At 43.2% G+C, this 26,575-nt stretch overlaps 2 protein-coding genes across 4 annotated transcripts in view; one reads left to right on the top strand and one right to left on the bottom strand.

The window, feature by feature from the left end:
• Positions 1 to 1,809: 1,809 nt before the first annotated feature.
• On the bottom strand, positions 1,810 to 14,829 carry TRAPPC2 (trafficking protein particle complex subunit 2). Its single transcript, XM_070365464.1, has 5 exons — positions 14,693 to 14,829; positions 7,489 to 7,598; positions 4,950 to 5,093; positions 4,173 to 4,259; positions 1,810 to 2,933 (listed from the first exon to the last, which is right to left on the bottom strand). Exons 2-5 carry the CDS (start codon positions 7,579 to 7,581, stop codon positions 2,835 to 2,837), a joined length of 423 nt encoding a protein of 140 aa, XP_070221565.1. The 5' UTR covers positions 7,582 to 7,598; positions 14,693 to 14,829; the 3' UTR covers positions 1,810 to 2,834.
• Positions 14,830 to 14,908: 79 nt separating this feature from the next.
• OFD1 (OFD1 centriole and centriolar satellite protein) overlaps positions 14,909 to 26,575 on the top strand; it is a 60,445-nt gene continuing 48,778 nt past the window's right edge. The window contains exons 1-3 of one of the 3 annotated variants that reach the window (XM_070365462.1): positions 14,909 to 15,080; positions 15,354 to 15,479; positions 24,610 to 24,810. In XM_070365462.1, coding sequence (XP_070221563.1) covers positions 15,387 to 15,479; positions 24,610 to 24,810 — 294 coding nt within the window. In that variant the 5' untranslated portion in view covers positions 14,909 to 15,080; positions 15,354 to 15,386. Of the gene's footprint in view, positions 15,146 to 15,353; positions 15,480 to 24,289; positions 24,440 to 24,609; positions 24,811 to 26,575 lie in introns of those variants that run through there. The other 2 variants (XM_070365461.1, XM_070365463.1) reach the window with 2 other exon arrangements.

Here is a 26,575-nt window from a genome sequence, read left to right as displayed (position 1 = left end):
GGTGAACAGAGGCTCCCTGAGCAAGGCCAGTAACTGAAATGGGACAAGAAGGGGAGGAACAAGACCCAACTAAGAGCTTCGGCTGTCACAGCAACAACTCACTGATGGAAGAGCTCTTCATGCTGCAGCAAAAGGTAGCTGAAAGTCTGATTCTTTTAAGAAAGTAAAAGGCACTCGGATTGGTGTTGCACAAAGATGAGAAACGGAGAAAGTGAGAGTTGAGGAGCAAAGCAGGCGACTGCAGTGGCAGGAAGGGTGCAAGCAGCTGCAGAGCCCCAAGGGAGCAGGCAGGAGGGAAGTGGGGCATGCTGTCCCTGTCTGGACCAGGGACCCCAGGGTTACAGGTCCGATGGGGGATTTTGTGCTGTCTTTGGATATAAAGCCTTTGAGACAGGGCAAGGTTAAGGAAAAGGCAAACTACTGAACTTGGGAGGTGGACAGATGTACATTTGACAGTTGATGTAGCGGTTACAGTGTGCTGCATGGAAGATGGCAAAGTGCATATTTGTTAGTGAATACTTAACTGTTTTTGTCTCTTTCTTCCCCCTTGGGAAAAACTCCCCAACTGAAGTTAAAATATCGAAGATGGTCCACATGTTAAAACCTGGCATTTCATGTTTCTGTGAAACCTTGTATAAGCTTTCACAGTGCCAGCAGCTTGGGGTGGTGGGGCAGGGAAGCAGTAGGTAGGAAGAAGGCTCGGTGTAGTCCGTGGATTCTGAGAAATTACCACTGTGGACTGTCAACCAGGAAGTACTGTCCTGACCATAGAGGGGATGGATGTGGGTGTAGCAGGGCGGAGGAGACCCACGGTCCCTACTTAGGTGGAGAACGTGGGCACCACTGAAGCATCCTAGGTAGTGAAAGAGGAGTGAACCGGGCTTGTGCATTTTATTTGGATCACTGGGAGTGCTAGTGTAGATGACAGGCTTAACGCTGACTTGTGTGTACTTGGTGGGCCCAATGCCCAGGGTGCTACTGATGTCCCCCAATTCATCTTGTGTTCCAGAACTTGCAGTGACATCACTTACTCTTTTTTGCAAGCTCTTTTGCATTTTTTGCTTTCGTTTTCCTAATAATCAGTCCCTGATCTTCCCCTTACATGAGTCCTGGTTCCATCCTTTGAGCTGTCCTATTTCAGCAGGCTTTTCCAGCACAGCCCGTCTCTGAGATCCTGCCCACTCCTATGCCCATCACTAGATCTGCCTTCACGCTCTAACAGAGGCAGGCATATATGAAAGCCGATCCTTAGCCACAGGGATCTGCTGCCACAGGGCCTGTGCTCTCATTCCCATCTCACTGTCAAGAGCCTGGTGACAAGGCTATTTGCAGGGCACTGCTGTCCTGTGGATGAGCGGGGATGGGAACCATCAAACACCACACGGCTCAGCTCCTGACTAGGGCACTGCCTCCCCTCTGCCTTATATGCTCCGGGAGGGTAGAGCAAACTGTATACGATAAGTACATGTGTGGGTCTCTCCAGTGAGCATGGCTGAGTTACTCCTGGATTTCTGAGTATCTTTTTCTGCTCCCAAAGCTCTGGCACCGGGTTTGAGGAGATCTGGATTCTGTACAATGAGTTACAATGTATGTTTGCAGACTTTCATTAGGGGAGATAGGACTAAAATGGTTGAGGTGGTGGGGAGAGCAGCACCTAAAAATTCAACATTGGGAATTCCCTGGTGATTGAATGGTCAAGGGCTTGGTGCTTTTGACTGTTGAGGGTCCGGGTTCAATCCCTAGTCAGGGAACTAAGATATCACAAGCTGTACAGCGCAGCTAAAAAAAAAAATCGATACTAAGCTTCCATAATCTTGGACAAACATCTTTATTTAGGAAATCAAATAAATAGGGTAAAAAACTGTGATAGCAGCTTCACACAAAGACACAAGACCAAACTGAGAATTCCTTGCTCAGGTCATTCAGAATGGAACAAAATTCTTCAAGTGCTCACAGCACAGAAAATACCTGGTTTTCAATGAACATTTACTTGCTTTTCAATGGACATATACTGGTTTACAATTAAGATCCCACACTGTTATAGTAAAAAAACAGACCACTCCCGCCCGTTCAGGTATACAGGTATACAGCCTGAAAAGCCTAGAGTACAGCTAATGTGATACAAGCTTTTCTTTGTTTACAATTCTAAAACTGCCTTACAACCTTCTACTAGTACATCTATCAACAGGTTCACTTAATCCTTAGTTTATTGTCTGATGGAAAGGAAACAAGAACATAACTTGTCACTGTGGTCCTGGCCTCCCACTATACAAACCTGGGCTCAGGAGTCTCGAATTACAGCAGGATCACTGTTTCTAGTCTGATAGGGGCAGGCCTGTGGCATTTGGCACTGCAACACAGTCTGCTCTGGCTTCTTGGGCGGAGCTATGTATACTGCCTATGTGTTTTCATAACATCTCTTGATCTACAGATGAGCCCAAGTATGTGCTATCAACTTCATTCCCTACTGCAGAAGCTTATCGTTTTAAGTCTGCCTACCAAATCTTAATATTTGGTTCTGGAGTGCTTCATCAAGATCAACTATCTGAATGAGGAAAGTCAAAAGCTTATTCTCAATTTTTTAAAATAAAGACATTTCAAGATTACCAATAAAGAGCTCTTTATAAATAAGTTTTCACAAGCAAATATCAATCTGTTCATAGCTGTAAGAAACTGAATATACTATTTTTAAAATATAGAAGCAATTTCATTAGGCTTAGATAAACAGACTACCAGTAAAACTTTACCATGCTATTTAATCATTACTTACAATGTACACATTCCTGAGTATACCCCACTGTAGTGACATTGTGTACTTCTGAATTTTTTTGCATTCAGCTTAAAAGGTGTTTCTTCCCAAGAAACTGAACTTTTCTGTCAAATGCACTGGATCGAATAGGAGAATTGGGTTCATAAAATGGATTCATTGCAAACTAGGAGAGAAGAAAGTACTCAGGTGAGCTTGTCAAAGTAAAAAAGGCTGACAAATCATAGGTCTCTAAAAGGAAGATATTTTAAAGTTTTAAGTAATTAAAGGCATTCAAAACAAAAGTCTAAAGACCACATTTTTAAGTTTCAGTGAAGATGTTCCATTCTTAAATGTTAATGTCCCATTAAGGAAATTTCTGTCTTGGTGTTCCAGGGTAGTACCTGTGGCAAAACCCATGGCAGCACATATCTAAGCACTACCTGTGTAAGCAAAACCAACTCCTGGGATCCACCCTATGTGTGAAATACAATTACACTCACTTTCAACTATCAAGATGTTGATTCATGTGGAAGGCCTCTGGCTATATAAAACACACTAAAAATCTGCCATATCCTCTGACTGAAGGAAAAAGTAATACCACACTACTTTTAAAAGTGTGGTAATTTTTAACAATCAGATTTTTAATACTCTGCTTTAACACAAGGCAAGTGATCAGTTTCTCAGATGATATAATGAGTAAACCATAATATATGTGAGGGAAAATTAGTACTGGATGGAATCACAAGTGAGGAAAGGAGTTACCAACTTTTATACCTTAATCGATTGGTGGTGTCCATCTTTATAAGAGGGCTAAATATTCTCTGCTACTTCTGACTAGGAATATTGATTGTTAACTATGTGATATGCAAAAAAATCTTGTGCAAATAAAGAACATTTAAATTATTAATATACTGTTAGCACTGCAGTTTAACCACTCACATCGTATTACTATTTCAGTTTTCCTAATTAAGTATCAAGAAATGCAAGTGGCCCCTTTCTCCTTGAGTGACTTTGATAATACATGAAATCACTTCCTACCGGTTTGTGATCTACATTCATTGCACTGTAACTTACTTGTTAATAAGCAGATGGGAAGCAGTCTGAAATAAAATCATGAAGCAACTTCCCTTATATAGACTGCTTCTGTGTCTCTAGTTATGGTTCCCTCATAAAATCAACTATGTGCACCAAAAGGGAAAGAATGAAACTGATCTAAAAATGACTACGAGTTGTCCTGCATGTGTGTTAAGCTGCTGATAGAGACCTGCCTGCTGAGGGAGCTGTGAGGAACAGTCCTGCTGGGGGGAAGGTAAGCAAGGAGGAAAACTGGGCATCTAAGGGGGTTCCCTCTACAGGCCAGTGCCCTGTCATAGTTGGCATGTCTTTTATAATCAGATTTTACAAGGTACAGAACATACCATACCTTTATGTATAAATCATAGACATCAGTAAAGAAGTTCTTGATTCCATCTTCTTGCCTGACATCATGCAGCATAATAAATCTCATATGTGAAATAATTAAGGTATAATCTTTAGAAATGAAAACTGAAAAGTTGATCAGTTGATAAAATAGTCTTCGATTCACATGCAGTGTATTGTGCGATGGAAAAGATAAACCCATAAACTGGATTCAGAGTTAGGTTGCTGCTGCTAAGTCACTTCAGTCGTGTCCAACTCTGTGCGATCCCATAGACGGCAGCCCACCAGGCTCCCCCGTCCCTGGGATTCTCCAGGCAATAACACTGGAGTGGGTTGCCATTTCCTTCTCCAATGCATGAAAGTGAAAAGGGAATGTGAAGTCACTCAGTCATGTCCGACTCTTAGCGACCCCATGGACTGTAGCCCACCAGGCTCCTCCATCCATGGGATTTTCCAGGCAAGAGTACTGGAGTGGGGTGCCATTAGTTTTATCTTGAAGAGAACATAATCTTTTTTAAGTTAGAAAGTAACTACAAAATAAAATCACCCTTGATATGGTTCAGATAAACCTTAATTTTATGAGATTAGACTTTAAAATTATCTGTTAAACAAAAGATGTTTTTTTCCCCCTAAAAAAAAATTAAAAAGCACCATCAATGGCCATTTTTTACCTAACACTTTGCAGTCCACAGACTCAGAACCTGGCATCCAGATCTCATGCTGGTCTGGTTTGTCACCCCAACCCTTTGTTAGAGCTCTTTATTAAACAGGTAAGGATATGACCAGCAGTGACAAATGCTGAGACAAACCATTCATTGAATTTGTCCACCGTCTTCAAGTACATATTGTTCGACAGCCACATGTTCTCATCTACGAGGTCGAGGGCAGCGTGAGCTATGAACTGGTTCAGATGGCGGTGATCGTCCTAGGTGACAGTGAGTGACACCAGATTAACACTTCCATTCAGGGAATTCTAGACACAGCTTGCTCATGGGGAGTGGGGGGAAGCTTTCTGCTATTAAAGGTCTTCAGTGTTTTCACACTATTTTCTAATCTGGTATCTAAAACTCAAATAGAAATAGCCAATTACTTATGAAATGTGTTCAAGAAACTATAAAGATTTTTAAAAATTTGGCAAGAAGGAAATTATCAGATTGCATGAGCATTTAAGCATGGGGGAAAAAAAAAGGAAACTTCCTTTAAAAAACAAAGAGTAGATCCTGCTTTCAATTTTTCTCCCCTTCCCCTCCCCTCCACTCAGATCCTCCTTTCAAGAAGTACACATCTTTTGAGGAGGAAGACAGGAAAATACAAGGTAGGCCAGGGAGGTGGTGAGGAAAGCCGCGGGGACCAGCCTCGGGTGGGGGCGGGGCTGGGGCTTGGTGAGCAGGGGACACAGCCTGGCACTGGCTACTCTGAGGCGCAGGGAGATCCCAGGGCTGCCAACCCGGCTCGGCACCAGCTGTGTGCAGTCACCTGTGCTGACAGCGCAAGGTGATCCTGTCAAGCTAGAGATGTCCTTCTCATGGGCCTAAAAGGCCTAACTGAAGAAGGCGGGGCTGTCGCCCTGAATGTGGAGGGAATTCACAACCTGGAATGCAGCCTCATGCACATGAGATGCTTACTTTCAAAGTGAATTTTTCAAAGGACCCCTAGGTTCCCCCATTTCCTGGGCTGCAGTCCTAACCCTCAGAATGTGGCCGTATTTGGAAAGAGGGTTGTTGAAGACGTCATTAGTTACCATGAGGTCATGCTAGCAGCAAGTGGGTCCCTAATCCAGTGACTAACGTATTTATAAAAAGGGGGAAATTTGGAGACAGGCTCACATGCAGGGAGAAAGCCGCAAGGGACTGCAGTTCTGCCACAAGGCACGAACTGCCAGCAGCTGGGAGAAAGGCCTGGAACAGGCCTTCCCTAGCACCTTTGGACGGGGCTGGCCCTGCTGATGGCTTGATCTCAAGGCTTCTGGGCTTGCCAACTGTGAGACAATCTGATTCTGCTCCTCTCAGGCGGCCAGTGTCTGGTACTATGACTGCAGCTTTGGGAAACGAATGGAGCTTCCTGGCTGAGGAGGCTGTGCCTGGACTGGAGGAAGGTGGTCAGGTGCCCTGGAATCCCTCACATAAGTAAAGCATGTTTATACTTCAGTCCCAGCACACGGACAAAACTTAATTTATTTCTCAGAGAAATGGATATGTTTTGTGTCTGGCTCATGGCAGTCTTTCCCTTTGCACCTATGAGCAAACTTGATAGATCAGGAGAAAACTGTAGGAATGGTTTACAAAGGTGAGTGGTAGCAGGAGAAAGAACTAAGATCAAGTAATGCAACAGTTTTTATAGGCACTGCTTTGCCTACACGAGGCCAGTGGAATGAGAGAAAAACTATAAGTAGCTGCATACCACACAAAGCAACTACTGCTGCAGCGATGCCTCCCATCCAGGTTTCAAAGAGCAGTGTGTTCCTGGGAATGTGGGCAAATGACGGAGCAACAACACCTGCTCAAATAATACCTTGGATTTCTATCATATTTCAGTGGCAAGGTCTGAACAGTTGAAAAGCGTCCTACATTGGACATTACATATCATGACTAATTTCAAACATCAGTTTCTGTCTTAAAGGACGTTAAAGCCTATTTTTGGAGGCTGAGAAAAACACAGCGCAATGGTCAGCAATTTACTTGGAATATGGCTTTGTACAGGGAGATGGTCCTCATCCCAGGACCCTACAGCTCTGTTTACTCGAGTGGCACCACGTTCTTGAAGCAAGCTGGTTTTTTCAGAACCACTCTTGACAACAAGAAAGTTGGGTGCCGTCACCATGGAGGAGAGCATGAGGGCCCCACGTGGCCAGTGGATGCTGTGGGAAGTCGATGACAACTGCCATCCCAGGGGTGGCAGGAGGACATGGGAGTCGAGGTCTATCTCAACCTCTAGCCTGTCTGTCCTGCTGGAAAAGGTGATTTGAGGGCACAGAAGGGGCTTTCTTGGCATTTCAGGGCTAGAGTGCCTGCCCCTGCAGACCCAGTATGATCACTGCCTTTGGCGGGTGATCTAGGGACTGGCAACCAGGGAAAGGAGACCCAGGGCATCCTGTGAGCCTGTGCCAAGTGTGTGCTGAACTAGAGCACGCACACACAATGCAGAGGACACTCCCGGCTGGCTCCTCTCAACCTGCAGGAGTGCAGAGCAAGCCACCTGTAGTTGTGCTGGGTCCGCAGTGACCTCATCTGTCCAGACCCCTTCCAGTCCCACAGTCACATCACACCAGTATCATTACAGCAACACAAGTGCTACGGGCTTTTTTAAGGCTTCATACGCACTTTGGATTCTGCTTTTCCAGCTGGTAAAAACTCCATTTCAAAAACTGGATTATCATGGTGACCAACGATGACAAAGTAGAAGCTTCCAGACATCGTCTTCAATATAGCTCCTAATTAAATGAAAATAATGTGTATTTTTAGTACTCAATACAAAAACCCAGGAAGTGAAGAACTCCATTTTTAACTTAAACCTAAATTGTACAGGAGGTGGCCCCTAAAGTGGCATGCTTTCCATGCCAAGATTGATAGACACCAAATGATAGATACCATACCAAGATGATACCAAAGTGCTGCAAATCTGGAAGTGGCAATAATCCTCAAGCTCCAGTGAGGGGAAAGGTGTGGAAGCCTGCAATTTTCACAGAGCAAACAATGACATCATTCCATTCCTATAGATACATAGCTTGTGACTGATACAATTTATTTATTTGTGATATGTTCTGGAGAATCCACTACTACATTTTCATAGGGAAATTAGAAGACCTCTAACATGACATCATAAAAACAACATTCTCCTGATGGGAAAGTGTGGACCATGGAGGGTAAGCCGGCTTCACTGTGGACTGGGCCAGTGAGCCTGGGCGCTGAGTGGGAAACAATGTACAGCTGCAGAGCACTGTGCAGCACTGCCGTAGTCATCAGACTGTGAGGCGCTTGTCTTCTTCCCACCTGACGGCTCTGTGCTAGGATGTAACTCTGCACAGAAAGGAGCCTGTGATAGGCCTCCTCAAACATCTTTCCAAAGAGAGGAAGAAACAGTGCTGTACTCTAGAAAAGATGGAAGAAATCATAATCCCAAAGGAAGACATTCTGAGGCATAAAGAACTCTTGGAACAAGGGTTGACAGGTTTATTAAAGGCATAAAAAGAGAAAACAGGGGTGCTGGGGGAGAAATCAATGATTCTGTGACTTTTAGCACAATCACAATCTGGATGGATGGACGGGCAGACAGGCAATGGACTCGTGTATGTTGTTTTAGCACAGGGTCTTCTGAATCAGACAAAGCCAGGTTCATGTCTAGCTCTAGCGACACGAGCACAGGCACACGGAGATGTGCAGAGGAAGGGCACCCTGTGGAGCGGGGACCTGCTTAACCAGGCGCCAACAGTAAGGTGTGTCAGAACCCAGGGCTCATTGAGCCTCAGCGGGACTTCCATGCCATGAAACCTGAAGACAAAGGCAGGGATGATACCAAAGTTCTGCAAAACTAGGAGAAGTGGCAATGATCCTCAAGCTCAAGTGAAGGGAAGGGGGTGGAAGCCTGCAATTTTCACAGAGCAAACAATGACATCATTCCTTCTTGCTGGAAAAGGATTCATAGGTGGAGTTTGCCAAGGGAAGGGCTTGCTTTCTTCAGCACAAACATTTAAGAAGCAGCAGGGAAAAAAATACTCAAGGAAGATCCTTCTCCCTCTGCATACATGTTAAGCAGCAGCAGAAGACACTATATGTATAAGGAAGATTACCCTTCTGCTCTGGCCCCCAAACCCACTCAGCCCCATGTGGAAACTCGTGTTGGGGAGAAAAGCATATCCTAAGAAGAGCATAAGGATAAACAAGAAACTGCAAGAAAGAAAGGGGTGGTCACAAACCCGTCAGCTACATAGAACGTGAGCTGCTAGTCACGTGATTTCACACAGGCTTGAAGAGAGGATGCAGAGAAGCTGACCGGCGCAGTGGACGAAAAGGAAGCAGCAAGAGCACATAACCACCTTGTCCCAGGAAGGCAACGTCTACAGCCATTTAATACTCGGGGCCGAGCAGAGCTGAGACTTGATCTAGAATTCTGTGCTGTCTGATAGATGGGACTTTCTGCGAGGAGGGAAATGATCTCCATCTACGCAGTCTTTCTGTCACCTGAAATAGGGGCCCTTCGAGTGTCTCCAAGGTCTTAAGGTGTGGGGGTGTTACAGAGCTTGGCAGTGGGTGAAACTGAGGAACCGCAGGAAGAATTCAGGATGTTGCCAAATGTCTGGCTGAGGGGGTCAAGCAGAATATCAAGGTGATGAAACTACAAAGGAAATCACAAAGAGAAGGAATAGGGATGAAGATGAACGGGTCAATTCTGCATGTGTGGTGGCAGCCAGAATAAGGTCCCCTGGCCCCCACCAAGATGCCCACATCCTAAGCTTGGGAAACTGAAAATTAATCTAGGTGGCAAAGGGCATTAAGGTGATGCAACTAAGGCTGCCCATCAGCTGATCTTCAGGTAGGACAAGGATCCCGGCTATTCAGGTGGATCCAGTGTAATCACCAGTCTTTAAAAGTGGAAGAGGATAGAACCCCAGGAAAGAGTTGGGGGTTCTTGGGAGGGGGGGAAACGTGGCAGTGGGTGGATCGCCACAGAGATGAAACCTTGCTGGTTTTCAAGATGGAGGAAACAGCCATGAACCAAGGAATGTGGGTGGCCCCTAGAAGCTGGAAAGGATGACGAAACAGATTCTTCCAGAGAGCTTCCAGAAGGGATTTACGCCCAGTGAGACCCGCGTTGGCCTTCTACCCTACAAAATGGTACGATGATAAGTTTGTGTCGTTTTAAGCCAGTAAATTTGTGGTAATGCATTATGGTGGCAGTAGGAAACTAAGAACGTGTCAAAGCTGAAAAAAACCTGCAGGCTTAAGAAAAAGGGAGGTAGAAGAGACTGAGGACAGAGTGAGCTTATTTTCCATGGGTCACAGGGTTCAGAGCCCCATGGAAATGGGGGGTGGGGGGCCAATAGTGCATCAAGGTAGAGCAACTCAGAGCAGTACAGGGACAAGAGTGGAAGAGAACAGCAGCTGGGTTTTCTAGCTAGGGTCTCATACCCCTAACACAGCCTCGAACAGGAAACTGCTCGGTACTAGAGGGACGGACCTGCAGGGAGCAGGGGGAGGGCGTGCCGTTGTGTGCTCAGTTGTGTCCGACTCTGTGCGACCCCATGGACTGTAGCCCGCCAGGCTTCTCTGTCCATGGGATTCTCCAGGCAGGAATACTGGAGTGGGTATTTCCACTCCATTTCCTCCTCCAGGGGGAGGGCACAGTGCTGGAATGTAAGAAAGGGAAGGCAGGAAGGAGGTGGGGGGGGGGCGGGAGGCAGGATTAACTAGCCTCAACAAGGATGGGAACCTTCTGAAAGTTCTAGTGCCGAGGCCCTCCAGGGCTTTGACTGATGAAGCCAGTGTCAGGTGACGAACAGCACGCTTGTGAGAAGCTGCCACAGTTGTTAAAATAGGATGAAGAAACCCTCCTATACAAGGGCAGGACTTGTTGGCTGAACAGAGGGGAGCCAAGACTCCCGTCTGTGCCAAGAACAGCTGTCTGTGGTGGTTAAAATGTCTTGAACTGCTTTTGAGAGAGAGAGAAGTGAAGAAATCAACACACAAGGAGTTCCGGACTTCTTGAAGAGACCATGTACAAGATGTGAGAAGTAGGGCACTAGCTAGTAATGGCCATAACGTGGGACCAGAAAGCCAGGAGGCTTGAGTCAGAAGGGCAAAAGCCCCACACAAGCTGAAACGTGTGCTATATGTTCAGAAAAACAAGAGACGTGCAGGCTACTATCAGGAAAAAGCAAGGAAGAATGGTCAATAATTTGAGGCACCTGGTGTGTAAACAACACGGGACACAGGTGTGTCAAATTTGAGTTTTCTCAAAGAATGGTTTTCACACAGCAAGTGTGGGAGACATGAGGTTAGGCAGGCTATGAACCCCAAGATGGGCATGTTAAAAAAACATTTGGGTTAACAACTCTGACGGTGTGACTACTGACCAGGGACACTGAGAAATCATAGGAATAGAAAGAGCCAGGCTTTCAGAGGTTAGTAACTGTTATGCCAACTTTCAGAAAACAAAGAGGCTTATCTTGAAGTCAGAGTACCGCTGAAGAGATTAAAACACCAACAGAAACAGGTATGAAATGCCTGTCTTCGGTCAGACACTAACTATGCTGGGAACTTCTACGATAAACTAAGTCCTTTAACGTGTATCCTTAGAAAGAGTGGGTTCCTACTCCCTTGTTCTAGAAGAACAAGTCATTCCAGACCTGCACTCCCTGTTGTGAAAGGGAACTAGGGAGATGGTGAGTCACCTTCTGAAGTCATGTGGTTCTCCACCTAAAAACTCATGGGAGACCAGTAGCCTGGGTGACAGCCTGGGGTACCCCCAGAGCAAGAGCAGTGCTGGGGACCCAGGGTGTGCACGTTCTCTGCTGAGGGAGGGACAGGAGGGGCCTGACTGGAACGTTCACATGCTCCATGTCACTGGCCAGCATGGAATCTCTAGGGAGCCTTGGAGGTTGACCTTCACCTAGTGCAGCTCAAGGGGTTTGCATCAGTAACTGAGATGAAGCCAACTTCTCACACCCAAAGATAACGTGCTAAAGGCACCTAATTTATTAGAAGGCTAAAGTTAGGATTCAAAAGACCTCCACAGCTAGAAGAAATAGGTGACATGAACAGGACAGAATTTAAAGAATTCGAAATAAAGTTCTATACTTGGGCTGAAAAAATCAACAGCACAAGGGGAAGAGGGAAACCTAGTGTTAGAGTAGCTCATCTATGGGGACCGCTTCTCATTTACTGCCAGCTCAGTCAGAGGCAGCAATCCAATACACTGGCCAGAAAAGCTAATGCAATTCCAGACTGCATTAAGAAAAGATGATGTCCTCATGATACCATCTCTGGGGAAGATACTCAGTTCTGGGAATCACAGTTTTAAAATTCATTAACTCTGAACTGTGTGTGTTGGGAGGAGGGAAGCATTTAGACTAAGGAATGCCGTGGGAACAAGACAAAAGCTACTGAAGGAGCTGAGGATGTTTAAAATGGAGGCAGGTAAGACCTTTTGTGGAATAGATGCAATCTTTATAAATATGATGCCGTCTATGGGAAGGGATTTGACTAGGGATGCCAACTGGTTTTTCCCCATGAGCTTGTTCTTATCAGCTGGTAGTGATAGCCAGGAACTAGTGCTGAGAAAGATTCTGAGACTAAGGGTGGTCGGGGGAAAGATTGCTGTGATCAGTTACCACGTCTGCTATGGGTGTGGGAAAGGGCAGCGCCTATGTGAGTGCCAAGTATTTGCTAAATCTGAACTAGACAGATTTATTCCAGACTGTTCCAGAGGCCAAGCCTAGGGCTGCTCCTTTGAAGTTACCTGGAAAGACATTTGGGTGAATATAATTGAGAACTTAGTAACCAAGAATTATCAGGTTGCCTTGTGAAATGACTCCATACTAACATCTTAGAACATTCTTCATCAGCTCACTATTCTGCTCAACAGCCTTAGTGCTTCTCATCCAACTAAATACCAGTATCCAAAACCTAGTACCACGTTGTTCTACCTCAGCTACAGTGAATTGGTATACTTATTTTTTCCCTCTCCAGCTGATTGTGTCCAGTCCAGACTTATTTCTCTCCTCATGCCTGGAATACTCTAATTCTATATGTTTACCTTACCCATCTTTCAAAGTCTACCCAAATCCTTCCTTCTCCAAGTATTTCCCAACCCAACCTACACGGTCTCTACCTCCTATTTAAGTCCTGTCACTCTTGATGCCTATTAAATCGTTTAAGCCTTTCATAGCTAGGGGTGAAAATTCACTGTACTCTTCATTGCTGCTCACAAAGCTAACACTGGCCCAATTTTGTCCTTGTAGGTAGGCCTTAGATACCTTATACCCACAGCATGGGGCTCTGGAGTCAGGCCAGATGCCTCACTGCTCTTGAAAGGGTCCTGATTTTTTTATTCCTTTCAGAATTTTCGCCCTTCCTCCTTTGCTTTTTGTCCACTATCCAAATACTACCTAACAATGCCCTGATGAAGTCAGTTTTCAGAGATGTGCCCACTTATGTCCACCCCCAACCACTTTTTCTAAAATCTTTACTTGGTCTACAATGCATCTCTGACTCCAATGGTAAAGAATCCACCTGCAATGTAGGAGACCTTGGTTCGATTCCTGGGTTGGGAAGATCCCCTGGAGAAGGGAGTGGCAACCCACCCCAGTATTCTTGCCTGGAGAATTCCATGGACACAGGAGCCTGGTAGGCTACAGTCTGCTGCTGCTGCTAAGTCATTTCAGTCATGTCCGACTCTGTGCGACCCCATAGACAGCAGCCCACCAGGCTCTGCGGTCCCTAGTATTCTCCAGGCAAGAACACTGGAGTGGGTTGCCATTTCCTTCTCCAATGCGTGAAAGTGAAAAGTGAAAGTGAAGTCGCTCAGTCGTGTCTGACTCCTAGCGACACCATGGACTGCAGCCTACCAAGCTCCTCCGTCCATGGGATTTTCCAGGCAAGAGTACTGGAGTGGGGTGCCATTCAGCCTGCTGCGGCTGCTGCTAAGTGGCTTCAGTCATGTCCGACTCTGCGCGACCCCAAAAACGGCAGCCCATCAGGCTCCACCGTCCCTGGGATTCTCCAGGCAAGAACACTGGAGTGGGTTGCCATTTCCTTCTCCAATGTGTGAAAGTGAAAAGTGAAAGTGAAGTCGCTCAGTCGTGTCCGACTCTTAGTGACCCCATGGACTGCAGCCTTCCAGGCTCCTCGGTCCATGGGATTTTCCAGGCAAGAGTACTGGAGTGGGGTGCCAATGCCTTCTCCCAATTCAGCCTATGGGATCGCAAAAAGTCGGACACAATTAAGCGGGTAACACTTTCACAATGCATCTTAGTTCTTAGCCAATTCTCTGGCTATGTTTTCAGCATTGCTTCTTGAGAGACTTTTCTAATTAGATTTAAGCATCTTGGGCACCCAGCTCACCTATCTTCTTCACAGCACACACCAAGTGTAGCTCACTGGTTTTTAACCAGGGGCGACTTTGCCTCCCAGGGACAGGTGGCAATGTCAGGACGCTGTCAGAACTGGGAGGGAGGTGCTACTGGCATCGATTGGGTGGAAACCAAGGATGCTGCTCAGCATCTTACAGTGCGCAGGACAGCACCACAATGGAGCATTTTCCGACTCCAAACGGCAATAGTGCCGCAGTTAAGAGAGCCAGGGTGGGCTGAATAACCCAACCCAATGAAAGATATTACAAGAAGCAAAGCGCCTAAGCAGACGGACGTTTGCAGATTGAATCTCGGTGTGGAATGGCCCCTGGGCTGTTGATGAGCTCAGCCGGCCAGGGACAGAGGGAAGAGAAAGGGCCAAAACCCGGCTCCCGCGGGATAGGACACATCCCCCAGAGTCCCCAAGCGCCAACCGTCCACTCGCTCCATCCCCCTACCTGCGGCGAGACACCAGCAACCGAAACGCCCAGTTGCCGCGGAACCGAACCGCGTTCCTCAACTTCCGTAGGGACGCCGGAAGCAGCCCTCGCGATACTCCGCGGTACCGCCCTCACGTAGTGGGCGGAGCTTCTGGCCGCAGCCCTACGCAGCTTGGCGCTTGCGCCGTAGTGCCCGGACTGCGGGGAGGGCTGGGATTGGCTTTGGGCGGCGCGAATTCCGGCCGACGCTGCACTTTCTTTAGCCTTCAGTCTTCCGGTTTCCGCCCGTGAGAGTCGCGCGTGGGCCACAGCCACGCCCCCCCCATCAGAACTTCCAAGGCGCGCGCGTCTCTGCCCGAGTTCCTAGTTTGCAGTCCAAAGCGGAAGTTTCAGCTTGTTCCTCCTGGTACTCTGGGGTTGAGGCAGGACTCAGAAGGCAGGGGTTCCCCTAGGCCAGGGCCCGCATCCCAGGTTCGGACTCAAACTTGGGGCACGGTGGGGCGGGCTCGGGAGGAAGCCGACACCTGATGGCTCACGTGCCATCACCTGCCGCCTCCTCGAGGCGGGCGGAAGTGAAGCCTTTGGTTCCGTTAAAACGCCTTTCTCCCCTGGGCTTGTGAGGGCTTCCTTGGAGACCACTGGTCTGTGTGCAGAATTTAACATCTCCTCTGCCCGCCAGGTAAACCATAACCGATTTCTCTCCTGGTCCATCATGTTCCCCAAATCTGATGTGTTGAGTCAAGATGATCTGCGCAAAAAGCTGTACCAGACGTTTAAGGATCGGGGTGTACTGGACACACTCAAGGTATCAATTTTAGGCATATCTGTTAACGTAGATTTTGCAAGTGTAACCTGTGACAGGTGGTGCATGTAAATACATCCGTGTCTTGGGTATCACGTGATACAGAGATTGTGTTGGTGAGTTACATTGTTTCCCGTGTAACTCTTTAATCGTTAAATAAACACATTTTAGTAACGTTTGTTTTAGAAATCTTAGATGTTCCTGAGTTATGAAGTGGTTTTGTAATACTCGTATTTGAATGGAGGATATTGACACCATATAGGAAACATTAAGGGACTACTTACTGTAGAAAAGTTTGGGAAATGAGAAATTTCTTCTTTAAAATATATTGAAAGGTATAAATACTTGAGCAGCAAATATTTTTTAGGACACTTCGTGTATGAATTAACAGCAGGAAGTAGGATTAGCTCAAATGTGTTTTCTATATATATTTCATAAAAGTATTTTACACTTAAAGTAGGAAATTGAGGGAAAACTTTTTCTTCTGGCTGCTCCATTGTTTTTGTAGCCTTAAAAATACTTCAAACTCATCTGAAATATAGAGAAACATACAGAAGAGACGTCATCTCTAACACAACCACTAGTTGGCGTACTGTTTTATTTGTGTATCTTCTTTAATACGTGGTGATCATTTTCCTGTGTGTGGTTTTTGAAAAGAACATTTTATTTATTTATGGCTGCACTGAATCTTCCTTGCTGCATGCGGGCTTTCTCTAGTTGTGGTGGGTGCGGGCTACTCTTCCTTGAGGTGCTCTGGCTTCTCATTGCGGTGGCTTCTTTTGTTGTAGAGCACAGCGGGCTTGAGGTGTGCGAGCTTCGGTAGTTGTGCACAGGCTTAGTTGCTCCGCAGCATGTGGCATCTTCCCATTTCAGGGATCCAGCCTGTGTCTCCTGCATTGTCTGGCAGATTCTTAGCCACTACACCACTAGGGAAGCCCTTCCTTTGTTTTTAAATGTTTCTTGAAATTCTAATTTTCATTGTCCAAAGCTGAGCCTGGTGCCATATACATAATTATGCAGCATTCCTCTGTTATTGAATATTTAAGTTATATTGAGGTTTACACACTCCTGCAATTGCACCTCTCACTTTTTGTTTTGGATAGATGAAGTGGCATTAGTGAATTAAAAGGTGTGAGCCATTTTAAGGCTCTTGGTTTATGTGTCTTTTTCTAGAAAGATTGTAATCTATTGACCGTTGAACAACACAGGTTCACTTATACTTGGACTTTTTTAATAAATATCTACTATGGTACCACACTGTTTGTGTTGGTTGAATCCACGTAATCAAATCTGGGGATCTAGACGGGGCCCCTAAACTCTGGTTCGAGAGTCAACTTCAGTTTATATTCCACCAGTATTTTGAAAATGCTTATCTCTCAGCAATATAATCATCATGACATGTTTTAAATCAATCTAAGATCGAGAAGCCCTTATTGTTTTAACATTCTTTCTTTTGATTATCAAGAAGGTTGTGCATATTTTCTGGCTGTATGTTTTCCGTGGATTGGTGGTTCATGTTCCCCTTGCCCGTTTTTTCCCCCTAGAGTGCTAGTGTTTTCTTATTGATGAATTTCTTTTTGCTGTGTTTCTTATTGATGTATTTCTTATTGATATATGCTCTATGGAAAATTAGTCATCTTTCCAATTTTGTGACAATACAGTTGCTGTTCAATTTTATTTTGGCTCTAAAAAGGCTGAAGTTGCATTTTTCTATGGTCATATCTTTAGTTTACTGTTTTCTGCTGATTATTCTCAGTAAGTCATTTCCACTAAGAATGAATATTCAATTTTTAAGTTTTTAAAAAGGTTTCATTTTTTGTGGTTAACTCTTTAACCTACTTGGAATTAATTGTAGTATGTCGTGCATTAGTCCACTTTCTTATGCAGAATTTTTCTTGCATCTAGGCATGGTGTATGTTCTTTTACTGTGCTTTGGATTTAGTTTAGTAGGATTCTATTTCATGTGTGTGGTCACAATTGATAGTGACCTATCATTATCCTTTTTTTGGCTTTGGTATCAGGATTATGCTAGCCTTGTTCTCTTTACAGCTGCAGCCTACCCTCTGAAATACTCTTTGTTCTTTGCAGCTGACCATTCGGTTTCTGTTGCACTAGCTTCATCAATGACAGGGAGAATTTTTACTTTCTCAGTCTGAGCTAATTTATTTTCTCAGTTTAAGGACTGGCCTGGGTGAGTTCTAATTTTTTAAATTCCCTGAAGTGTTTAGTGGTCTAATTCACATTCTGTTTGAGTGTTTGAAAAGAGTTTGTTTTAATGGTTAAGTCCAAAGTTATATCAATATCTGTTAAATGAATTTTATGAAATCTTTTTCCTTATTTTGAATCTAGTCTGTCAGTTTCTTTTTTTAAATTGGTGTATAATTGCCTTACAATGTTGTGTTAGTTTCTGCTGTACAATGAAGTGAATCACCTATATATTCCTCCCTTCTTCTTGCACCCACCATCCCACCCCTCTGGGTCATCACAGAGCACCTAGCTGAGCTCCCTGTGTTACACAGCAGCTTCCCACTAGCTGTCTATTTGCACATGGTAGTGTATATGTGTCATTCCTAATCTTCCAATTCGTTCCCCACCTGCCCTGTGTCTGCATGTCCCTTCTCTGTGTCTATGTCTCTGTTCCTCCCTTGCAAATAGGTTCACCTGTACCATTTTTTTTTTAGATTCCACATACATGGGTTAATATATGATATTTGTCATGAGTTAATATATGATATTTGTCATGAGTTAATATATTTGTTTGTTTCTTGCTGACTTACTTTACTTTGTATGGCAGACTCTGGGTCCATCCACATCTCTGCAAATAACTCAATTTCATTTCCTTTTATGGCTGAATAATACTCCATTGTATATATGTACCACATCTTCTTTATCCATTCATCCATCGATGGACATTTAGGTTACTTCTATGTACTGGCTGTTGTAAATGGTGCTGCAGTGAATGCTGGGGTACATGTGTCTATTTGAATTATGGTTTTCTCAGGATATATGCACAGTAGTGGGATTGCTGGGTCATAGGGTAGTACTACTTTTAGCTTTTTAAAGGCACTCCATCCTGTTCTCCATAGTGGCTGTATCAATTTACACTTCCACCGTCAGTGCAAGAGGATTCCCTTTTCTCCACACTCCCTCCAGCATTTATTGTTTATAGATTTTTTGATGATGGTCATTCTGACCAGTGTGAGCTGATTACTCACTGTAGTTTTGATTTGCATGTCTCTAATAATTAGTGATGTTGAGCATCTTTTCATGTGCCTCTCGACTGTGTTTATGTCTTTGAAGAAATGTCTGTTTAGATCTTTGCCCATTTTTTGATTGGGTTGTTTGTTGTTTTGATATTGAGCTGCATGAGATGTTTGTATATATTGGAGATAAGTCCTTTGTCAGTTGCTTCATTTGCAAATATTTTCTCCCATTCTGAGACTTGTCTTTTTGTTTTGTTTATGTTTTCCTTTGCTCTGCAAAAGCTTTTAAGTTTATTTAGGTCCCATTTATTTATTTTTAACAAATTTTTATTACTCTAGGAGGTAAGTCAAAAAAGATCTTTCTGTGATTTATGTCAAAGAGTGTTCTGCCTATGTTTTCCTCTAAGAGTTTATAGTGTCCAGTGTTACATGTATGTCTTTGATCCATTTTGAGTTTATTTTTCTGTATCATGTTAGAGAATGTTATAATTTCATCCTTTTACATTGTTGCTGTCCAGTTTTCCCAGCACCACTTATTGAAGAGATTGTCTTCTCTTCATTGTATTTTCTTGTCTCCTTTTTCACAGATTATGTGATGGTAGGTGCGTGGGTTTATCTATGGTTTTTTATCCTGTGCCATTGATCTGATCTGTATTTCTGTTTTGCTGCCAGTATCATTCTTTCTCGATTACTGTAGCTGTGTAATATAGTCTGAAGTCAGGGAGCCTAATTCCTTCAATTCTGTTTTTCTTTCTCAAGATTGCTTTGGCTATTCAGAGTGTATTGTGTATCCATACAAACTGTAAAAATTTTTGTTCTAATTCTGTGAAAAATGCCATTGGTAATTTGATAGGGATTGCATTGAATCTGTAGATTGCTTTGTGTAGTATAGTCATTTTCACAATATTGATTCTTCCAATGTAAGACATCTGTTTCTGTTTATATCATCTTTAATTTCTTTCATCAGTCTTTTCTGAGTACAGGCCTTTTGCCTCCTTCAGTTCAGTTCACTTCAGTTCAGTCGCTCAGTTGTGTCTGACTCTTTGCGACCCCATGAACAGGACGCCAGGCCTCCCTGTCCATCACCAACTCCTGGAGTTCATTCAAACTCACGTCCATCGAGTTGGTGATGCCATCCAGCCATCTCATCCTCTGTCGTCCCCTTCTCCTCCTGCCCCCAATCCCTCCCAGCATCAGTCTTTTCCAATGAATCAACTCTTCTCATGAGGTGGCCAAAGTACTGGAGTTTCAGCTTTAGCATCAGTCCTTCCAAAGAACACACAGGACTGATCTCCTTTAGAATGGACTGGTTGGATCTCCTTGCAGTCCAAGGGACTCTCAAGAGTCTTCTCCAACACCACAGTTCAAAAGCATCCATTCTTCGGTGCTCAGCTTTCTTCACAGTCCAACTCTCACATCCATACATGACACAGGAAAAACCATAGCCTTGACTAGACGGACCTTTGTTGGCAAAGTAATGTCTCTACTTTTGAATATGCTATCTAGGTTGGTCGTAACTTTCCTTCCAGGGAGTAAGCGTCTTTTAATTTCATGGCTGCAGTCACCATCTGCAGTGATTTTGGAGCCCCCCAAAAATAAAGTCTGACACTGTTTCCACTGTTTCCCCATCTATTTCCCATGAAGTGATGGGACCAGATGCCATGATCTTAGTTTTCTGAATGTTGAGATTTAAGGCAACATTTTCACTCTCCTCTTTCACTTTGCCTCCTTAGATGGATTTATTCCCAGGTGTTTTATTCTTTTTGTTGCATTGGTAAATGGGATTGTTTCCTTAATTTCTCTTTCTGATCTTTCATTGTTAGTGTATAGGAATGCAAGCCAAATGCATCGATTAGTGCTAGTAGTTTTTCTGGTGGCATCTTTAGGATTTTTCTATGTAGAGTACATCTGAAAACAGTTTAACTTCTTTTAAAATTTGTATTCCTTTTATTTCTTTTTCTTCTCTGATTGCCATGGCTAGGACTTCCAAAACTATGTTGCATAATAGTGGTGAGAGTGCACATCCTTGTCTTGTTCCTTATGTTAGAGAAAATGCTTTCAGGTTTTTACTATTGAGAATGATGTTATTAGTTGTGGGTTTGTTGTATACGGCCTTTATTATGGGCTTTTGTTGGGGTAGGTTCCCTGTATGCCCACTGTCTGGAGAGTTTCTTTTTTTTAATCATAAATGGATATTGAAATTTGTCAATTTTTTTCAGCATCTGTTGAGATGATCATATGCTTTTTATTCTTCAACTTGTTGATATGGTATATGGTATATACACAGTGATTTGTTTATATTGAAGAATCCTTGCATCCCTGGGATAAATCCCACTTGATCGTGGTGTATGATCCTTTTAATGCATTGCTGGATTCTGTTTGCTAGTGTTTTGTTGAGGATTGTTGAATCTGTGTTCATCAGTTATAGTGGTCAGTAATTTTCTTGTGATATCTTTGGCTGGTTGTGGTATCAGGATGATAGTGGCCTTGTAGAACAAGTTTGGGACTATTCCTCCCTCTGCAATTTTGTGGAAGAGTTTGAGAAGGATAGGTATTAACTCTTCTCTAAATGTTTGTTAGAACTGGTCTGTAAAGCCATCTAGTCCTGGCCTTTTGTTTGTTGGAAGATTTTAAATTACAGTTTCAATTTTATTACTGATCATTCACCTGTTTATTTCTTCCTGGTTCAGTCTTAGAAGGTTGTACCCTTCTAAGAATTTGTTCATTTCTTCCAGATTGTCCTGTTTATTGGTGTATAGTTGCTTGTAGTAGTCTCTTATCCTTTGTATTTCTGTGGAGTCAGCTGTAACTTCTTTTTTTTTCATTTCTAATTTATTGATTTGAATCCTCTCCCTTTTTTTCTTGATGAGTCTGGCTAAAGGTTTATCAATTTTGTTCATCTTCTCAAGTAACCAACTTTTAGCTTAATTGACCTTTGCTGTTGTCTTCTTTGTTGCTGTTCCATGTATATCTGCTCTGATATTTATGATTTCTTCTACTACAGGATTTTGTTGTTGTTCTTTCTCTAGTTGCTTTAGGTGTAACGTTAGATTGTTGAGATTTTTCTTGTTTCTTGAGGTGATATTGAATTGCTATAAACTTCCCTCCTTTAACTGCTTTTTGTTGTGTGCTCTATAAGTTTTGGGTCATTGTGTTTTTGTTTTCATTTGCTTCTATGTATTTTTTTTTATTTCCTCTTTGATTTCTTCAGTGATCTCTTGGTTATTTAGTATATTGTTTAGCTTCCAGGTGTTTTTTAAAATAGTTTTTTCCTGTAACTGATATCTAATCTCATAGCATTGTGGTTGAAAAAGGTGCTTGATACAGTTTAAATTTTGTTAAATTTATCGAGGCTTGATTTGTGACTCAAGATGTGATCTTTCCTGGAGAATGTTCCATGTGCGTAAGAAGAAAGTGTATTCTGCTGCTTTCAGATGGAATGTCCTATAAATATCAATTAAGTCTATCTGTCTGGTCTAATGTGTCATTTCTAGCTTGTGTTTCCTTATTTTCTGTCTGGATGATCTGTCCATTGGTATAAGTGGGGTGTTAAAGTCCACCACTATTATTGTTACTATCAATTTCCCCATTTATGGCTGTTACCATTTGCCTTATGTATTGAGGTGCTCCTGTATTGTGTGCATATATATTTATAATTGTTGTGTTTTTTTTGGATTGATCCCTTGATCATTATGTAGTGTCCTTCCTTGTCTCTTATAATGATCTTTATTTTAAAGTCTGTTTGTCTGATATGAGTACTGCTACTCCAGCTTTCTTCTCATTTCTATTTGTGTGGCATATCTTTTTCCATCCCTTCATATTCAGTCTGTATGTGTCTTTATGTCTGAAGTGGGTCTCTTGCAGACAGCGTATACATGGGTCTTGTTTTTGTATCCATTCAGCCAGTCTGTGTCTTTTGGTTGGAGCATTTAATCCATTTCCATTCAAGGGCTTCCCTGGTGGCTCAGAGGTTAAAGCTTCTTCCTGCAATGCAGGAGACCTGGGTTTGATCCCTGGGTTGGGAAGATGCACTGGAGAAGGAAATGGCAACCCACTCCAGTATTCTTGCCTGGAGAATCCCATGGACAGAGAAGCTTGGTGGGCTACAGTCCACGGGGCCGCAAAGCGTCGGACACGACTGAGCGACTTCACTCACTCACTCACTCATGATCCTGTTACCATTTTCTTAATTTTGGGGGGTTTGTTTTTGTGGGCCTTTTTCTTCTCCTGTGTGTCCTGCCTATAGAAGTTCCTTTAACATTTGTTGTAAAGCTGATTTGGTGGTGCTGAATTCTCTTAGCTTTTGCTTGTCTGTAAAGTTTTTGATTTGTCCATTAAATCTGAGTGAGATCCTTACTGGATAGAGTAATGTTGGTTTTATACTCTGTCAATTTCTGAGAGATGTGCTGAGGGTCCATAATTTTCATCTCTCCCACTTCTCCTCCACCACCTACAACATTTGTGGGTTTTTTTGTTTTGTTTTTTGAGCAGAGAAAGGTTTATTGTAGGGCCAAGTAAGGAGAACAGGTGGCTCATGCTCAAAATCCCAAACTCCCCAGTGCTTTTGGGGGAGAAATTTTTAATAGGCAAATTTTCTGGTGAGGGCTCTGTCCTTATTTCTGTCTTAGGGACATTGCAGGCTTGAATTCTGAAAATAGATTTCCCGCTTTGCATTGGCTTCTGGAAAGCCCCCAGCCACTTTTTGGATTCCTTCTAGCAAGTGCTAGATGGTGTGCTTTTTGTGTTTGTTTAGATGGAAATTCGTCTGTAATGTCATTCCACTGTTTGCTACTCTTCTTTTCATTTAACCCTACTTATAGCCCTAATTTAATTCTTACCCATTTCAGTACTTGTTTGCCAGACACTTTAAATCCTTTTAGTTAAGCTGGATCTGAATGTATTTCTTCTTCACTATGTTTCAAATTAAATTAAACCATTACATTTTACTGGTGGGGAAGGCTATAGTTTTCTCTTTTCAGTTACTTAACTGCATCAGATGAGACAAAGCATGTATATTCATTTAGTGTAAAAGTGTCGTTTACTATAGGATTTTAGATATACATATAATACATATAATAAGTTCTGTTCTACACTACTAAGTATATACTTTCTACTCTTTAGCTAAAGGATAGAAGAAAGAGATGGAACAAGATCTCCATTTGTTTCTTGTTTGTGTTCTATTAATAACAATTTCTTAGATGTTATTTACTGCTGAACTGCCATGAATCTAGGCAGTGTACTCTTAAACTCGGCCCAGTTGTATGTTTCCAGATTATGTGCAAAATAGTTAAAATAAATATCCATTAGTTCAAATAACTTAGGGGATTTTCTTAAAACCCAAATGAATAATGATGCTCATGTTATAACCTTGAGAAAATTAGCCACGTTGAACCTTAATTTTCTCCTTTGTAAGATAGAGGAAAATTATTACGTTTTACAGTGTCTAGAATTATAAATAGTCCACATGAAAGTGAATCTTAGTAAGTGTTTTTGGGTTTACTGATTTCTCTCTTGCATATATTATTTCCCTTTTGGGAACCTTATTTTACTTTGATTAATATACTTTAACATATTTAACCAGATATTTTCATCTCCTCCAATAATCTGCAGAGAATTGAGGGAGTAGCCGAATTTTCTCCTATATTTGAAACCCCAATGAAAAGTTCCTGAACTGGAAAGTGAAGTGAGTCTCATCACATTGTGGCTCACCCCCAGTCAAGCTGCTCTTTCCAGAACCCACTGGGCTGTTTGTCTCACAGGGTAAGACAGAGTGTGGAGGAGAAGGTTCTTAACTTGTGGCCATGAATCTTGAGCCATTCTGGATATAAAAGGAAGGATTCTAATTCGTGTGACAAATCCGTGTACCTCCAGTGGAAAAAAGTCCTGCTGAAATTGTTTTCTCTTTTGTTTCATTTTTGTATTTGTTCTAGACGCAACTCAGAAACCAGCTAATTCACGAACTGATGCACCCTGTTCTAAATGGTAAAGTGCAGTCCCCATCCATCTCAGTGGAAGAGAGCTCCCTCTTAATAGGAGCTTCCAACTCTCTAGTGGCCGATCACTTGCAGAGATGTGGCTATGAGTATTCGCTTTCTGTCTTCTTTCCGGAAAGTGGCTTGGCAAAAGAAAAGGTAACATCTTTGCTTTTCTGAACTTTGTGTTAGTAGCTTCTTCCTCAGGTAATAACTAAGTGCTCCCTGGATAGCTGGGTCTGTTTCCTTTTTATCTCTGAAATTACATCATGTATTTGTTAATGTGACAAAGGAGTATGAAATCTAACATTGTTACCAGTTCCTTGGCGGCTTGCTCTGTCTTTATAAAATTGTGATGTTTTGGAGCTAGAATTGACCTGACACTCCATGTAGTCTGAGACCCTAAACTGCCATTTATCTTGAACATCTGTTGTGAGACTGCTGCTGCTGCTAAGTCACTTCAGTCGTGTCCGACTCTGTGCGATCCCATAGACGGCAGCCAACCAGGCTCCCCCGTCCGTGGGATTCTCCAGGCAAGAACACTGGAGTGGGTTGCCATTTCCTTCTCCAATGCATGAAAGTGAAAAAATAAAGTGAAGTCTCTCAGTCGTGTCCGACTCCTAGGGACCCCATGGATTGCAGCCCACCAGGCTCCTCCGTCCATGGGATTTTCCAGGCAGGAGTACTGGAGTGGGTTGCCATTATAGTAGATGAATTAGAGGTGAGGATCCAGCCTCTGGAGTGGTGAGATGATTTACTCAAACGGACATGATTTGTAAGTGGCAACCAGGGCATTAATCTACATCTACGATGTACTTTCGTAACTCTGCTACAGTCTCTTCAGATACTTGTCCTGTTTGTGATTAAGTAAGAGAAGAATACTGCTGCTGCTGCTACCGCTAAGTCACTTCAGTCGTGTCTGACTCTGTGTGACCCCATAGACAGCAGCCCACTAGGCTTCCCCAATCCCTGGGATTCTCCAGGCAAGAACACTGGAGTGGGTTGCCATTTCCTTCTCCAATGTGTGAAAGTGAAAAGTGAAAGTGAAGTCACTCTGTCGTGTCTGCCTCTTAGCGACCCCATGGACTGCAGCCTACCAGGCTCCTCCATCCATGGGATTTTCCAGGCAAGAGTACTGGAGTGGGGTGCCATTGCCTTCTCCGAAGAGAAGAATAAGTACCTTTTAAAAACCTGTGGAGTTCTTAAATAGCGAAACGGCTTTTTCCTAATTATTTTAACTGTCTCTCCACCAACCATTGAACATAGTAGTTACACTGTGTTATGTTAAAGGTAGATAGATATAGCCAACTCTCTGGGTTTTTTTAATAGACTTAATTTTTTAGAGCAGTCTATGTTTATAGCAAAAAGCAGTGCATCTGCTCCCTGACCCCACACAAGCATAGCCTCCCCCTCAACCCCAGCATTTTCTATTGTGTACATTTTTACATTCAGTGAACCTACACTGGCACTTCATTATCCCCTGAAGTCTGTAGTTTACATCAGGGTTCAGTCTTGGGGTTGTCCCTGTGTTTTTGCTGTTTATCTTGGCCATAATTGCCCAAAAGTGGAATACTCAGAAGTTGTAAGAGAACAACAGTGTTGTTATTGGAAAAACTTAAAATTTAAATATCCTGTATAGGGACTTCCCTGGTGGCTCAGTGCCTAAGACTCCACACTCCCATTGCAGGGGTTCTGGGTTCCATCCTCAGTCAGGGAACTGGATCTCACATACCACAGCTAAGACCCAGCCCAGCCAAGTAAATAAATAAATACTTAAGTAAACAAATAATAAATAGATACAGTATATTTAAACAACCACATTTTACCAGCCTTAGAAATTCTTTTTTGATCCTTCCACCTGTGTTTCTCATATTTCACAATTTTGCCACTCAAACGAATAATAGTCAATCACATAGTTATAACA

The sequence above is a fragment of the Bos mutus genome, chromosome X (assembly GCF_027580195.1).
Source record: "Bos mutus isolate GX-2022 chromosome X, NWIPB_WYAK_1.1, whole genome shotgun sequence".
NCBI lineage: Eukaryota > Metazoa > Chordata > Mammalia > Artiodactyla > Bovidae > Bos > Bos mutus.
Note: the sequence above shows the minus strand (reverse complement) of the source record. Positions and strands in the feature narration are given on the sequence as shown.